Below are 16,578 nucleotides of genomic sequence, written 5' to 3'. Positions count from 1 at the left end.
ACGCAAATGCTAGCCCAGAAGCCGCTGCGGTTTGCCCTGCACCGATGGTGGCTAATAAGAGGCGCTGCTGGAACCGCGGAGGTTCATTTGGTCTGCGAGAGCACCTCGGTGCTCCTGAAGGTTCTATATGCACACGCGCAACCCGCTTTCGTGGTCGCTGCTCTTAGCATCGAGTTGAGGCCTCTTTCCAGCTAAAAAAGATAATCGCCAGTACACTCATGTTTCATTTCAATGCAGATTAACGCATGCCAATGAACCCCAGGTGGCCTAAGCCATTCCGGAGGCCTGCACATGGTTCTGCCTTTAATCTGGGTGGAGCTTGCGGAGCTTGCATATCGAAATTTACTTTACAAAACCTGAGTTCCCGTTCCAAAGCCGAAGCTAACGTCTGTCGTGGTTTCTTCCTGACTGCCGTAATTTCGGTAAAGAGTCCGCGGAATGCACGTCTTTAAAAGCTAGAATTTTGCCTTTTGCGGGCTGTACAGCAATATTTTCTTGGGTATTGCGCAATATGCATGAAATGGCTGTACAGCAATTTTTTCTTGGGTATCGCGCAATATGCATGAGATGCCCAATACGATTCTTTTGGCGTAAAAACTATAGACTTCTTCTTTTGCTTCGCGAATACGGATCAATACTAATCCGCACGTGCACATACATTTTGAGGCACGGATTGCATATCTGGCCTCCGTGGTCTATGTACAGTATACGAGCTCTATAGCGGAAATTACGGCACTATATAGTAAACGATCAAAAGCAAATGAATGGACATGCGTTTCGCGTTAATATTTTTTAAATTTTTATTTCGGATAATTTGTCACGCACATGCCTCATTCAACAAACATATTTTTTTTTAGCGCTTCATTCAAGGAACCACAGTGATAGTGATGAAAAGCGTCATAACCTTTCTTATCGAGGCTCTCTTCGTTACCCGTTCATCTGACAGTGGCCGCAATGACTGAACACGCTATTTATGCCCGGGACCGGTAACGCTGAAAGCACCTTCCTTATTCTTTCATCACTCGCCTCTAAGCAACTGGTGTTGTTCCCAAGAATGTTCAAACACGCCCCTCACACAGACCACAATTTCGGACGCTTGGGGAGACACAATACTGTATGTTCTGTGTCTTTGTATATCTGTAAATAGAGGCGTATTAGAATAACTGTCTCCTTTTAAATGACTGTGGCCGCAATGACTGAACACACTATTTATGCCCGGAACCGGTAACGCTGAAAGCACCTTCCTTGTTCTTCATCACTCGCCTCCAGGCAACTGGTGTTGTTCCCAAGAATGTTCAAACACGCCCCTCACACAGACCACAATTTCGGACGCTTGGGGAGACACAATACTGTATGTTCTGTGTCTTTGTATATCTGTAAATAGAGGCGTATTAGAATAACTGTCTCCTTTTAAATGACTGTGGCCGCAATGACTGAACACACTATTTATGCCCGGAACCGGTAACGCTGAAAGCACCTTCCTTGTTCTTCATCACTCGCCTCTAAGCAACTGGTGTTGTTCCCAAGAATGTTCAAACACGCCCCTCACACAGACCACAATTTCGGACGCTTGGGGAGACACAATACTGTATGTTCTGTGTCTTTGTATATCTGTAAATAGAGGCGTATTAGAATAACTGTCTCCTTTTAAATGACTGTGGCCGCAATGTCTGAACACACTATTTATGCCCGGAACCGGTAACGCTGAAAGCACCTTCCTTGTTCTTCATCACTCGCCTCCAGGCAACTGGTGTTGTTCCCAAGAATGTTCAAACACGCCCCTCACACAGACCACAATTTCGGACGCTTGGGGAGACACAATACTGTATGTTCTGTGTCTTTGTATATCTGTAAATAGAGGCGTATTAGAATAACTGTCTCTTTTTAAATGACTGTGGCCGCAATGTCTGAACACACTATTTATGCCCGGAACCGGTAACGCTGAAAGCACCTTCCTTATTCTTTCATCACTCGCCTCCAGGCAACTGGTGTCGTTCCCAAGAATGTTCAAACACGCCCCTCACACAGACCACAATTTCGGACGCTTGGGGAGACACAATACTGTATGTTCTGTGTCTTTGTATATCTGTCAATAGAGGCGTATTAGAATAACTGTCTCCTTTTAAATGACTGTGGCCGCAATGACTGAACTCACTATTTATGCCCGGAACCGGTAACGATGAAAGCACCTTCCTTGTTCTTCATAACTCGCCTCTAAGCAACTGGTGTTGTTTCCAAGAATGTTCAAACACGCCCCTCACACAGACCAGAATTTCGGACGCTTGGGGAGACACAATACTGTATGTTCTGTGTCTTTGTATATCTGTCAATAGAGTCGAATTAGAATAACTGTCTCCTTTTACCTAAACTCTCAACTGAGTACTGCAGGCTAATAAAAATAAGGTTACGAGGCGTTCGCCTGCGAGGGCTGCTAGAAAGATTTCAAAGAGGCTATGTCATGATTAAGTGCAGTGTGTTCAAGAAAAAAACGAGGTAGCGGCTCTCTTTCTTCTTCATATAGAAAGAGTTTGACTTGCTCGGCTTGTTGCCGTCCATGGCACGGTTGCGTTTATTAGGACCTGCTTGGAATGTAGTCGACGTCTTTCATATACAGCTGTACGAATATCGCCTTTTCATGATGAGTTTGCATGAGAATAAATCTCTTTTAAAGAAGCTAGAAAATTTGTTCCCTCGCAACCAGCTTAAGACATCCTTGTTCCTCCCCTAGTGGCAGTAGTGTGGTTTTATGTGGATTAGCGTCCCAAAGCAACTCAGGCTATGAGAGACACCATAGTGGAGGGCTCCGGTAAATTTCGACCACCCGGGGTTCTTTAACGTGCACTAACATCGCACAGTACCCCGGCCTCTAGCATTTTTGCTCTATCGAAATGCGATAGCCGTGGCCTGGATCGAACCCGCGCCTTTCGGGTCAGCACCATAACCAAATAGCCACTGCAGCAGCAGGGACTAGTGTGCTTGGCTGAAAAATAATAATGTGCTAAAATCATGAAATTAAAAAGAGTGCAGCGGACACTTGCTGATGCATGAAGTGAGGAAGCAATCACGTTGTGAGAACACTGCACACGAAACTGTCTAGCATCTTTTAGGCAACCGGCGAAAATACAGATCCTCAGCCTTTTCGAGATTACTGTACTGGCATCATCGATCCTCAACTCGAGCGATAGTGCCTCAACACTGTCTTTCCGAGATAAAATGCAGCTGTTCCTTATTGTGTTTGAATTGAGGGATTTGTGTGTGTCCATGCGTGTGTGCGCGCGTGCGTGCGTGTGCAGGAGTGCAAACTGCTGGGCTAGTTAGTTCATATTCTAGTTCATATACTATATGCTATATGCTTCATATGCTATATGCTATATGCTTCATATTGTCACGTTGTAGTGACGGCAGTCCAGCGGTCAGGAAGACACCAGAAATACTTGCAAACGAAGCTCTTTATTTGGGCTGACTTGCGCCCTCAAAAGAACTGAATCAATCGGCGGCGGCGTAAGCAACAGGCGTGCTCGGCGGTCGTCGAACTACGAATGTCCGCCGCTCGCGGCATCGCTCAATTTAAAGGCGGCAAGGAAACTTCCAGATAACAAGACAAGATTATCTACAGTAATCTAGAAAAACCTAGATGCAGCCCTTCATGGCTGCGATCAATCGAGATTAGTCTGGTCGCTTCTCGCGCCACGAACAAAAGTGATAACAACCCTTTCCTGCAGCCTTGAGCGTGAACGAACAAACACTACAGTGATACGTGGCATTACCCCCCTTCCAAAGAAGCATCGTCTCGATGCTTTAAAATGAAAATAAACACGGAGAATGAAACTTCGAGTCCTTCAGCGTTCATAATATGGCTTCAGGCGTACGACATGTACGACTTCCGGGCGTGGGCGGCGTCGCTGCGATGCTGTCGTGCCGTCGGGGATGACTTCATAGTCGAGGTCACCGATGCGACGGAGAACCCTGTACGGGCCAAAGTAGCGTCGCAGCAACTTTTCGCTCAATCCGCGGCGGCGAACTGGCGTCCATATCCAAACCCGATCACCTGGCTTGTAATGCGTGTCTCGTCGGCGCAGATTGTAGCGTCGGGCGTCGGTGTGCTGCTGGTCTTGAATGCGAAGCCGTGCAAGTCTTCGGGCTTCCTCGGCGCGATGAAGGTAGGCGGCGACGTCGAGGTTGTCTTCGTCGGAAACGTGCGGGAGCATTGCGTCGAGTGTTGTTGTGGGCTTCCTGCCGTATACCAGCTGGAATGGAGTAAACCTGGTTGTCTCCTGGGTGGCAGTATTATAGGCGAAGATCACGTAGGGCAGAATAGAGTCCCACGTCTTGTGTTCGGCGTCGATGAACATGGAGAGCATGTCTGCGATGGTCTTGTTCAGACGCTCTGTGAGTCCGTTGGTTTGCGGATGATAGGCAGTTGTCCTCCGATGACTTGTCTGGCTGTACTTTAAAATGGCTTGCGTCAGTTCCGCTGTAAATGCTGTTCCTCTGTCTGTGATGAGTACTTCGGGTGCGCCGTGTTGGAGGAGAATTTGTTCGACAAAAAATTTTGAAACTTCTGTTGCGGTACCACTAGGCAACGCTTTTGCTTCGGCGTAGCGGGTCATGTAGTCGGTGGCCACGATGATCCACTTGTTACCTGATGATGAAGTAGGAAAGGGGCCGAGTAGGTCCATCCCGATTTGCTGAAAGGGCTTAGTTGGCGGTGGTATGGGGTTCAGGAGTCCGGCTGGTCTAGTCGGAGGCGTTTTGCGTCGTTGACACTCACGGCACGTTTTCACGTAATGCGAAACGTCGGTAGCTAGCCGCGGCCAATAGTACTTCTCCTGGATGCGGTGCAACGTTCGAGCAATCCCGAGATGCCCTGCAGTCGGCTCATCATGACATGCCTGCATAATTTCTTGCCTGAGATTTTTGGGCACGACAAGAAGATGCACTGTCCTGTTGGGCGCGAAGTTCTTCTTCAGAAGGACATTATTGTGAACGACGAAGGACGACAGTTGGCGCTTGAACCCTCGGGGAGGCGATGCGGTCTTGCCTTGCAGATAATCAACCAGGCTTTGCAACTCAGGATCCGAGCGCTGCTGCTGCGCGAAACTGCTCGCGCTTACCGGTCCTAAGAAAGCGTCGTCGTCTTCCTCTTCCGGTGCTGCGTCGACGGGGGCTCGCGACAAGCAGTCTGCGTCGGAATGCTTGCGGCCAGATTTGTAGACTACAGTTATGTCGAATTCTTGAAGGCGCAGGCTCCAACGAGCAAGGCGGCCGGAGGGATCTTTCAAATTGGCTAGCCAGCACAGAGCATGGTGATCGCTCACAACCTTGAATGGTCGTCCGTACAGGTAGGGGCGAAATTTCGACGTGGCCCAAATAATGGCGAGACATTCTTTCTCGGTGGTCGAGTAGTTGGCCTCGGCTTTCGACAGTGAACGGCTAGCGTACGCGATAACCTTCTCCTGTCTGCCATTTTTCTGAACGAGGACCGCTCCTAAGCCCACACTGCTTGCATCGGTATGAACTTCGGTTTCGGCGTTTTCATCAAAGTGCCCGAGCACAGGAGGGGACTGTAAGCGGCGCTTCAGTTCGTTGAAAGCTTCCTCTTGCGGCCTTTCCCATTTGAAAGGCACGTCAGCCTTGGTAAGTTGGGTCAAAGGTTCAGCGATGCGCGAAAAGTTCTTGACGAATCGCCGGTAATAAGCGCATAATCCAAGGAATCTGCGTATAGCCTTCTTGTCATTAGGCTGTGGAAACTCTGCGATCGCAGCCGTCTTCTTGGGGTCTGGGCGAACTCCATCCTTGCTTACGACGTGACCAAGGAACAGCAGCTCCTCGTAAGCGAAGTGGCACTTCTCTCGTTTCAGTGTCAGGCCTGAAGACTTGATCGTTTCCAGCACTATCCGAAGCCTTCTGAGGTGGTCTTCAAAGCTTGAGGAGAAGACAACAACGTCATCTAAGTAGACTAGGCAAATCTGCCATTTCAAGCCTGCAAGCACCGTATCCATTACTCGCTGGAACGTCGCTGGGGCAGAGCAGAGGCCGAATGGCATCACCTTGAACTCGAAGAGTCCGTCTGGCGTGATGAACGCAGTCTTCTCGCGATCTCTTTCGTCGACTTCAATTTGCCAGTAGCCGCTCTTCAGGTCCATCGATGAGAAGTACTTAGCGTTGCACAGCCGGTCCAGTGTATCGTCGATGCGGGGGAGGGGGTAGACATCCTTCTTCGTAATGTTGTTCAGGCGGCGGTAATCGACGCAAAAGCGAAGGGTGCCGTCTTTCTTTTTCACTAGGACGACCGGTGCTGCCCAGGGGCTCCTCGATGGCTGGATGACGTCGTCACGAAGCATTTCCTCAACTTGCTTGCGGATAGCTTGGCGTTCTAACGGCGATACGCGGTAGGGGCTCTGTCGCAGTGGTCGTGCGTGTTCGTCTGTGACAATGCGGTGCTTGGCAAGCCGGGTTCGTCGCACATTCGATGCTGATGAGAAGCAATCGGTGTACCTTTGTAGAAGACTGCGTATTTGGTCTTGTCTGCTCCGGGGTAATGCTGGGTTGATGTCGAACGTGGGTTGATGGCCTTGTTCAGATAGTTCTGCAGGTTGGTCGGGTAGGGCAAATACGTCTCTGATGTCTGCCAGCTCGTCGAGGAAAGCGATCGTCGTACCTTTGTTTAGATGCCGGTATTCTTCGGTGAAGTTGGTTAGCAACACCTGGGCTCGGCCATTTCGGATTTCGGCGACTCCCCTCGCGACGCCCAATCCTCGATCCAGGAGTAACTGGGTGTTCCCCTCGATAACACCTTCGGCATTTTCGATGTCTCCAGTACCTATGCCGACCAGAACACTTGATCGGGGCGGCACGCTCAATGCTTCATCGAGGACGTTTAAGGCAACGTGATGAGTCGCGCTCGTCGCAACAGGTATGGCTTTTTCCGTGGAAAGCTTGATCGACTTAGATCGAAGGTCGATGATCGCCCGATGTTCGTTCAGGAAGTCCATTCCCAAAATCACGTCTCTCGAGCATTGCTGTAGGATCAGGAAGGTTGTCGCATAGGTTCTCCCATTTAAAGTAACTCTCGCGGTGCAGCGTCCTAACGGCGTAATCAGGTTGCCACCTGCGGTGCGGATCAGCGGGCCATCCCAGGTTGTTGTCACCTTCCTGAGTCGGACAGCGAGTGGGCCACTCATGACAGAGTAGTCAGCTCCCGTGTCCACCAAGGCAGTAACCGCGTGACCGTCGACCGTAACTTCAAGGTCACTTGTTCGCGTTCTGGTATTGTACGTTGTCTTCGGTGTCCGATCTCGGCTTCGTCGAGTAGTGAGGCTGCGGTGGGCGTACTGCGACGTTACTTCACTGGGCAGCGGTAAAAGCTTCAAGTCTGGCCGTGTCGTCGTCGGTGTCGTCGTCGTCGGTGTCGTCGTCGTCGGCGTTGTCGTCGTCGGTGTTGTCGTCGTCGGTGTTGTCGTCGTCGGTGTTGTCGTCGTCGGTGAGGCATGGTCTTGGGTACTCGTCGATGGAGGATCTTTGTCATTGCGCTTAGAAGCAACCTCACCTCCAGAGGCTGCTTTATTTAGTTTAACCTTCGTGGGCTGGGGGAGCGTCCACGCACGGCGTAACCTCGGCTAGGGAAAACAAAGCGCGGGGACGATGGCGACGGGGAACGTGATAGGCGGCTCGGCGATGAGTATTCTTCCCGACGTAAAAACTCCTCAATTTCGGCTGGTCGCTGGCCGGGTCGGGGTCGTGGAGCGTCGTAAGAGAACCCTCGGATGCCCAGTCTTCTGTATGGGCAGTGCCGGAGGACGTGACCGGCTTCGCCACAGTGGAAGCATAGTGGGCGGCGCTGGTCGGGAGTTCTCCACTGGTCGCATTTCCTCGGCTGCGCGCGTCGCTCGTAGGACGGGCGGGTTGGGGCGAGTGGGCGGCGGTCCAACGCAGCTGGCTGAGGGCGATAGGGGCTTGGGTCCCGTCGTCGAGGTGCAGGACGGCGCACAGCTGCGGCGTAAGTCATGGCTGGGGGCTGCAGAGGCTGCGTGGGTGTCGGCGTCACACCCAAGGCCTGTTGAACCTCGTCCCGGATGACGTCAGTGAGCGATGAAAGTTGCGGCTGCGTTCCCGTTGGCAGCAACCGTCGGAGCTCCTCTCGCACAACTTCACGTATAACCTCCCGCAGGTTATCATTGTTAACGGTGTCCATGCAGCTTGCTGACAAAAAGCGCTGCTGGCGGTCATACTGGCGGGCTCGGGCGTCGAGAGTTTTCTCCATTGTGGAAGCCTCTTCTACGAATTCAGCGACGGTTTTCGGTGGGTTGCGAACGAGGCCGGCAAATAGTTGCTCTTTAACTCCTCGCATAAGCAACTTCACCTTCTCTTCTTCCTTCATGTTCATGTCGGCACGCCGGAAGAGACGCTTCATCTCCTCAGTATACACTGCAACGGTCTCGTTTGGGTGTTGTATGCGAGACTGTAGCAGCTGCTGGGCTCTCTCCTTTCGCACGACGTTTGTGAAGGTCTTCAGAAGCTGTTCCTTGAAGGTTTCCCAGTTGGCAAGGCTGGCTTCCTCATTCTCGAACCAGACTCTTGCTGGTCCCTCCAGGGCGAAGAAGACGTACCTAAATTTCATGGCGTCGTCCCAGTTGTTGAAGACAGCCACACGGTCGAACTGCTCCAGCCATTCCTCGGGGTCGGCGCCAGGCGAAGCGTCGAAGGTTGTTGGCACCCGGGGCTGCTGCAGAATGATTGGAGTGGTCGTCTGGGGCAAGGTCATGATGGACGTTGGTACTTGCTTTCGCTTCCGGGTAGGGTCCGGCAGGGTCCCGAACTCAGGTGCGTCCCCTTGCAGGCGTCGGCTTGCGCGGTGGACTGGACTCAGGTCGTGCGGTAGATGACTCAAAGGGCTGGCGTCTCGACTTGTAGGGGGTGTCCGGAACATGGGAGGCTACCCAGCACCTCCACCAGATGTCACGTTGTAGTGACGGCAGTCCAGCGGTCAGGAAGACACCAGAAATACTTGCAAACGAAGCTCTTTATTTGGGCTGACTTGCGCGCGCCCTCAAAAGAACTGAATCACTCGGCGGCGGCGTAAGCAACAGGCGTGCTCGGCGGTCGTCGAACTACGAATGTCCGCCGCTCGCGGCATCGCTCAATTTAAAGGCGGCAAGGAAACTTCCAGATAACAAGACAAGATCATCTACAGTAATCTAGAAAAACCTAGATGCAGCCCTTCATGGCTGCGATCAATCGAGATTAGTCTGGTCGCTTCTCGCGCCACGAACAAAAGTGATAACAACCCTTTCCTGCAGCCTTGAGCGTGAACGAACAAACACTACAGTGATACGCGGCAATATGCTAGTTGATTCATGATCAGAATGAATAAGCAGAAATGCGTCAGTGAGCCGTCTGTGATTGTCACCGAAAAGGAGTGCAAGTTTTTATTATAGTAGCCTTTTCACCATGTAGTGCGCGAAGTGTATTGTGTGTAGGCTGTGTGCGCAGGCAGAAAATTCTTTCAAAATGAGCGATTCTTCATCGCAATAAATCAGTTGTAAGTCCAGCGTTGTGGTGTGTGCCTTCTTTGTTCTTGTCTTGCGTCTATTTTCGCTGGTTCCCTTTCTGTGCGTGTGCAGCTGCGCACGCTTTCCCGAGCGCACGCGCGCGTTTGCGTAAAATAGTCAACTTTTTCAGCACAGTTCAGTTGTTCTACCTCGAAAGCGCTGTTTTGTGTTTTTCATTTTGGTGAGCGGCACGAGTCAATTCGCCTGAAGCTTTCTTCGAAATTTGGTATACACTTTAAGCTTAAGACTGAATTGCATTTTGGGCACCAATAAATAACAGGTGTCGTTAAATAAGTAAACTAGGAGGAAGAAAATAATCTCTACTTCGAGCACTTTTTCAGTATTAGGCACAAGAGCAGACAACGTGACTGTACTACTCACTCCAGAGTAGCGCGTACGTTGGCGAGGCTCAAAACGGACGATGCGTGCCATGGGTAGCAGTCCGTCTACAACTGTATACATCACTCGTAGCACCAACTCTTTTCGCTTCTCGGACGGAATTAGATTCTATGCGCGCGGTATGCTGGCTGTTGCAATGCTTCGGCGGGACCCGAAGAAAATTCTCGTTGCTTGTAAACAGAGGTGCTCGCCGAGGATATCATAGCTCTTCGTGACTGGAGAGCGCAACGCATAACGCTCGCATGCATATGTTAAGAAAATAAATGAAGCAACACGCCGACCTGTGAAGCTTCAGAACCACTATTTTCCGCATTCCCGGCGCACAATGAAGGAGGCCCGCTTTGCATTCTAGGCATTCGTTGCGTGACATCAACATTTCCTTAGGAAGGCGCCACTTTTGCCATTTGTCGGGCGTTCACATGCGTGGTTCTTTTTTTCTATAATATTCTTCTGAAGGGCCCGCATCCCAGCCTATGTTTTTTTTTCCACCCTTGGCGAGTGACCCTGTAGAACCTACGCAGACAGTACGCGTGCAAAAAACGCAATATTTCGTCGTGTATTGCTTCCAGACTGTTAGAAATCTCGGTGAGAAGTAGGGCGCAAACACTCTACAGTACAAAACGAAACGCTAGACATTTCAAATCATGCTGCTTCCCTAATGTCACAAGAAAAATAATTTTTTGGTTAGTGAAGGCAGTCAGGCGTTCACTTGTTGCTCAGGTCGAGTCGACTAACTCTCCAGGTCCGTATTTTTCACTGATGACGGATTACTTTTTCGGCGCTCACATAGCCAGCTTAGATAAATATGCTACTTTGGTAGGCTAGTGCCTCAAACGATGACATTCCTGTGGTGGATGCGAGTCGCTCTACCTTGCACCAGCTTTCGCTCTCAACAATATGACATTAACGTTGCATACGGTTGTCATTACGGCTACATACGGCTGTCACGTAGTGGTGACTGCAGTCGGGCAAGAGGAACACAGCGAGAATGTCTTAGAAACGAAACTCTTTATTTGGGCTGACTTGCTCCCGCAAAGAACTGAATCACTCGGCGGCGGCGTAGGAACAAGCGTGCTCAGCGGTCTCCGAACAGAATGCCGGCCGCTCATGGCCGTGGTCCTTTTAAAGCTGACAGGGAACTTTCGAAATGAATCTTGGAAAGTTACTAGAACATTCTGGAACAACGTAGAATCGGCTCCGCCTGGATGCGATCAATCGATATAAATCTAGGCGCGTCTTGCATCACAAACAAAGCGATAAAGCGGCGTGCCGGCAGCTTTGAAGAATGAACAAACAAACAAACGATACAAACATTCGCAGCACGTGGTCCGTGAAATGTGATCTGCGTGCCTCACTCACCTTCTCCATGAAAGCGTCGACCTCGGTGCTGCTGAGGTCGAGCAGGATGCGCAGCTCCCTCTTGCGCCGCAGGTCCTTAAGCACGGAGTCGTAGTCGCCTTGGTCGGCGCATTGCACGAGACGCACCTTGGCCGGCGGTTTGTGGGCGTACTTGAGCACTTCCCTGAGCCGTACGAAGCCTGCGATGCCATGCGGTGCCACGGGATATGTGGGGACAGGGAAAGAGAGAAGGAAAGATTGAGTGAGGCGAGTATTCGGGGAAGGGGGGAAGAATTAATAATGCATGGGATGAATGCGACGCCACAGAAAACGTAGTTCGCAAAACAGGTCGAACGCCAAGGCAGTTTCATTAGGCGGTGAATGGCTTTTCCATGTTTCCCGGTGTTCAATCATGCCGGAGGCTTGTCACTGATCCCTCTGCGTTATGGCACTAGACGTGGTTTGAAGGATTGCATGTTCTGTGAGTGCACATGCGAATAAAGTAGGGGATCACCATATATGTTTTTTTTTTCTCACTGCTATATTCGCATGTATGTGGGTGTCTTTAGGTGTGCCACTATGAGTGCCTAAAAGTAATGTGCGTCAACTTATAAGTAATGCCATAAGCTTTCGGAAGCTTAACGTGATATCACTCTAGCAGGTTATCTCAGTTATTGGCGTTTTGTATAACGGGAGTAGTACGGACATTCTCCATTTCGGCGAATATAAATTCATGATGCCATGAGTGTTTATTTATTTATTTAAATTACCCTCTTGGCCCTGTCTAATACTATCGACTACACTCTCGTATCGTGATAACCTCTGTATTATTGTTTTGTTGCGGAAGCAACACTACGCTAGGTGTTAGCGATTTTGCGGAGCCCCGGAGAGCCCCAACTGCGCATGCGCGAAGAGCGAGTGTGAGACAGTTACTGCGTAATTTCCTTTCCTCAAATACAATCTTCATTTTCATCATTACGTTCCCTCTTTCTCTTTCTTCTTTCACTCCCACTTCCTCCCTTCCTCTACAAGCAGATGACGGGTGTCCACCTAGATGTGTGAGACAGTTACTCCGTAATTTCTTTCCTCAAATACAATTTCATTTTCTTTATTCCGGCTCCTCTTTCTTCTTTCACTCCGACTTCCTCCCTTCCTGTACGGTGCGGTTCGGGTGTCCACCGAGATGACGGAGAATTACTGCGTAATTTCCTTTCCTCAAAAAAGCGTTGCGTTCAAAGGGCAAGGCATCGCGCCGAACGGGTGGCGGCGTTCCGTGGACTCCCTGCCAGCGCTACAACACGCTGCCGCATTCCACTCCTAAAGGTGAAGCTTAAGCGTCATTAATTAGCAGTGAATTAGTATTTAGTCATCAATCAGTAATTATCCACTATTTAGTAATTTGTCATTACTTAGTAATTAGTACTTAATTATGCGTGTCATCCAGTGGTGACGTCACCAGTGCCACACAGGCAAAGTGGTGCGAAAAACGCTTTCGCCTGTACGCACTTTAGACAGTCAAAGTGCCCCCTGAGATGCCGACGCCGCTGCGATTGCCACGCCGTTGCTTCCGCAATTCTACTCGTGATGGCCATTGGTCAAACCACAGCCAATTGTTTTGAACTACACTCGTCATGTCTCCTTTTTTGGTGCACGCGAACCCGTGGAAGCCCCTTATGTTATGAAAAATATACTGGTATCTACTTCAGCATTTAGTGACCTGGTAAAAAGTTTTATTGTGTCATAAAAGACCCGTAACGGAGCGCTGCTCGATTCTCTTCGAAAGGTTAATGCAATGGCTCCAGTGAACTTAGGTTTGCAGACAATGATCCTTATTTTTACCACCGAACACGATAAAATGCTATATGCGCTTACCATTAATAATATACGGCGTGTTTCATGAAACTTGAGGCAAGGCCGAAGAAAATGCGATTCATAAAAGTGCCTCACGGGTCCCATAAAATGCCAGAGAAAACTCTAGCAAAGTCAGCCATGCGTACATTACACTTCATCAAAAAACGGCGCACAGAAAAACACGAAAAACACAGGGAGAACGGACAGGACAGGAGGGGTGCATTACACTCTGACTACATTACACTCTGTACAAGTCATTATTTGCCTATTTTCGTGTCTGCAACGAGCCTGATCCAATTTCCTCTTATCCCGCATATTCGGAGCCCTCATCGCCATTTCCGAAAACACGGAAGCCAACATTGAACAAGCTTCTGTTAGCATCGCTCTCTTACCATGCGCCTGGTTTTTCCTGACAAGCACAGAGTGCCTCTGCTTATGAATATTCACGACCACTTGAGTGCACTTCTTTCATTCCTTGGTGAAATATCGATCACGTCATATGCATGACGCCACTACTCACTCAGCGCAGTGGAGGCCCTCTCGCTGAAGCGAAGCTCGTCAGAAAGCCGAATGAAAGTTCAGAACTCTGTAGCTGTTTATTTCTGGCATTGCAAAGCAAATGTGTGACTCCGCGATACCATCAGTGCATAACATCACATTTTCTCTGAGATTTTGCAGGTGGCCTCAAATGTCCCGCCTGTTGTTCCCTTATTCTTTCTACAGCTTGCAATTTTATCGCGTTTTCATTTCTTTGTTTTTTTCTTGTTGAGTCCGGCCAGCAATAAAACTCATCCGTTCTGATTTTCCGTCACACTGGCGTCGTCCTCTGCGCTATATAAAATAATTACAGCTCCCAAATGAGTGAAACTCCGGCTTTGATAAAAAAAATATTAATGGAAATCCAAAGAATAAAAGTGAGAAGGAAGACGCAACATGGACACACTAAACCTTAATAGAGAAGACACTGCTTGCATTAGTTTTCTATAATTCACATACTGGTTGGCTAAACAACAAACATAAAGGTAATACAATGCTTGAAAGCAATTGTCTTAATTCGTGATCACCTATAAATCCGGACGAGGCTCATAAGGGCACTCAACAACCATACATTATAGAAGAACTGCAGATTGGGCTAGTTGGTGTAGATTCATAGTGATGGTTCAACAGCGCAAACACACACAGACCAAGAAGGAGACAAGACACCCACAGCGCTGAGTGTGTCTTGTCTCCTTCTTGGTCTGTGTGTGTTTGCGCTGTTGAACCATCACTATGAACCACACATTAGTTCATTAGGCGAGCATCGGAAAAGATGAATCCTTGAAGGAAGCACCTAAATGCGAATTCATCAGAAACCGGCATTCGTCATGCCTCTTGTCTTCCCTCCTCTTTCCTTCCTTTCAAACAAGTGCGTCTTTAAAATATTGCAAGGTGGAGAGTAATTGTTTTTTTTTTGGTGCCAGATAAAGCAATAAGATTTTAATATATTTCTGTAAGTACTTTGTGCAGTATGAAAACTTGCTAAAATGCTTACGTATACGTATAGCTCCTGCTTTGTGATTTGCTTCCTCTAAGCAATATTCTCATGTTTTGGTCCACTTTCCTCGAAATGCATATATAAATGAAAGCCTCTGCCGGAAATCTATGCTACATTGAAAATACTACCCGAGGTATTTAAGCAGTCATGAGATTGCTTCATGTGTGCAGTGGAATCACGTAATTTGGTGGACGTTTCAGGAAAGGAAGCAATTTATAATATAGACCTGAGCGCAGCAATCTAAAAGAAAGCCATGGAGCTTCCTGAAAATCCTCGCATCGCCGCTTAAAAAAAAAAAGAAAATTCCTACTGTTTTAGGGCTTGAAATTGGGGCAAAGGATCCTGTACAACAAAAACTGTATATTTTCCTTCATGGCCGAACGATAGCGCTGGTGTGGACGTATACTATTTTTCGTAACTGGAAGTGCAGTGAAAGGGCTCTCGCAGTAAAAACTTATTGAAAGGATAAAACACACCCAAGGGATTACTTCAAGAATTTAACTAGTATTTCTGCGGCTTTGATGGATGAGTCGATGACTTGGTTGACATTAGAATTGAGGTCAGCTAACTGAAGAACGGGCAGGAAATCAAATCTCATGTACCTTCACATTAACGCTAAATTCATGACTGCTACAGGATTAAAAGACGCATGCATTATGCAAAGAGATAGAAAAATCAAGTTCTTCGTCTAGCTATGTTTTTACTTTAGTTAAAAATCATGACAGCTAGTGGCTAAGAAGAACATGATGACAAAATAAGAGACAGGGCAGTCATTTGCTCTCTATCTCTTCGCAACTTACGCGCTTTTTAACCCGCCATCAGCGATGAATCTGGGAAGCCAGTAGCAATTAGCCCAACTAAACTCCTGAACCTTCAGGTTCACTCGCAATTTCCCATACGACGCATGTGAGAACACGGGGAACACTCACTGGACTGGTTCCGGTAGACGAGGGTGAAGGAGCGCCAGTCTAGGGCCAGCACCAGGTCGAGCAGCGCCTTGCCCACCTGCTCGGGGTCTGGGTAGAAGGACAGGGAGAATGGATGGCCGCCGTTGGCACCGCTCTCGCACCGACGCAGCCGCAGGAAGGGCACGTGGAAGCGGGCGCACGCCGAACGCACCACGGCGGCTGCGTGCGACGACTGCAGGCTGAGCACGGCGCGGGCGCCTTTCTGCACGAGCTGGCACACTGCAGTGGGCCGGGGGAAAAGGGTGAAGAGGCAAAGAGAGAGAAAGGGCAGTTTCAGTGCACATCACCATTAACCGAAAGTATCTTCGGTATACTTTGTCCTGCGCTGTGTTGCGGATCAGGTAGCATGGTCGGGCCGGAGAGGGAATGAGGGAGGTCGGAGACGAGGTTACGGGAAAGACAAGGAGGAAAACTTTATGCAATTGAATTAGATTATGTACAAACAAAGCGTCTCACCATCGGGCGTCTCACCATTGGGCGTCTCACCATCGAGCCTCTCGTCATCAAGCTCCTTGTCGAGACTCTTTGTTTGTACATATTGGAAGTTTATTCTATAAAGTTTTTCTCCTTGTCTTTCCCCGCATCCTCGTCACTCTGGGCTGGAGGGCAACGAGCTTGCCCACCAGTTCGCCCGAGAGATGGAACACCGGGCAGAGGAAGGTGAGCAACAGTCCATTATTAGTTATAAGGAAATTACGAACTATTACAAGACGGAGAGGCGACGTTACCCCGATCCTCACAAATCGCTTACCAGAGAACAGCAAGCGATCTACAGGCAGAGACAGGCAGGATCATTCCCGCACCCTTACCTTCAACACAAGATGTACCCGGAAAGGTACCAGATGGAATGTGATTTCAGCAAGACTGAGTTAGGCACGCTCCAACATGTCATTGGAGTATGCAACTTCATCAAGGAAATCTCCCCACCTCTTACCTG

The 16,578-nt window shown here is 49.2% G+C and overlaps 1 protein-coding gene across 1 annotated transcript in view; it reads right to left on the bottom strand.

The window, feature by feature from the left end:
- LOC149360724 (glutamate receptor ionotropic, kainate 3-like) overlaps positions 1-16,578 on the bottom strand; it is a 505,094-nt gene that overhangs the window by 235,875 nt on the left and 252,641 nt on the right. The window contains exons 3-4 of the mRNA XM_089569381.1: positions 15,603-15,860; positions 11,310-11,488 (exon numbers count right to left, since the gene is read on the bottom strand). Coding sequence (XP_089425507.1) covers positions 11,310-11,488; positions 15,603-15,860 — 437 coding nt within the window. The remainder of the gene's footprint in view (positions 1-11,309; positions 11,489-15,602; positions 15,861-16,578) is intronic.

Source organism: Amblyomma mixtum, chromosome 2, assembly GCF_055824585.1.
Source record: "Amblyomma mixtum isolate Tamu chromosome 2, ASM5582458v1, whole genome shotgun sequence".
Lineage (NCBI taxonomy): Eukaryota > Metazoa > Arthropoda > Arachnida > Ixodida > Ixodidae > Amblyomma > Amblyomma mixtum.
The sequence above is the reverse complement of the archived record's forward strand: the minus strand, read 5'-3'. Positions and strand labels throughout refer to the sequence as shown.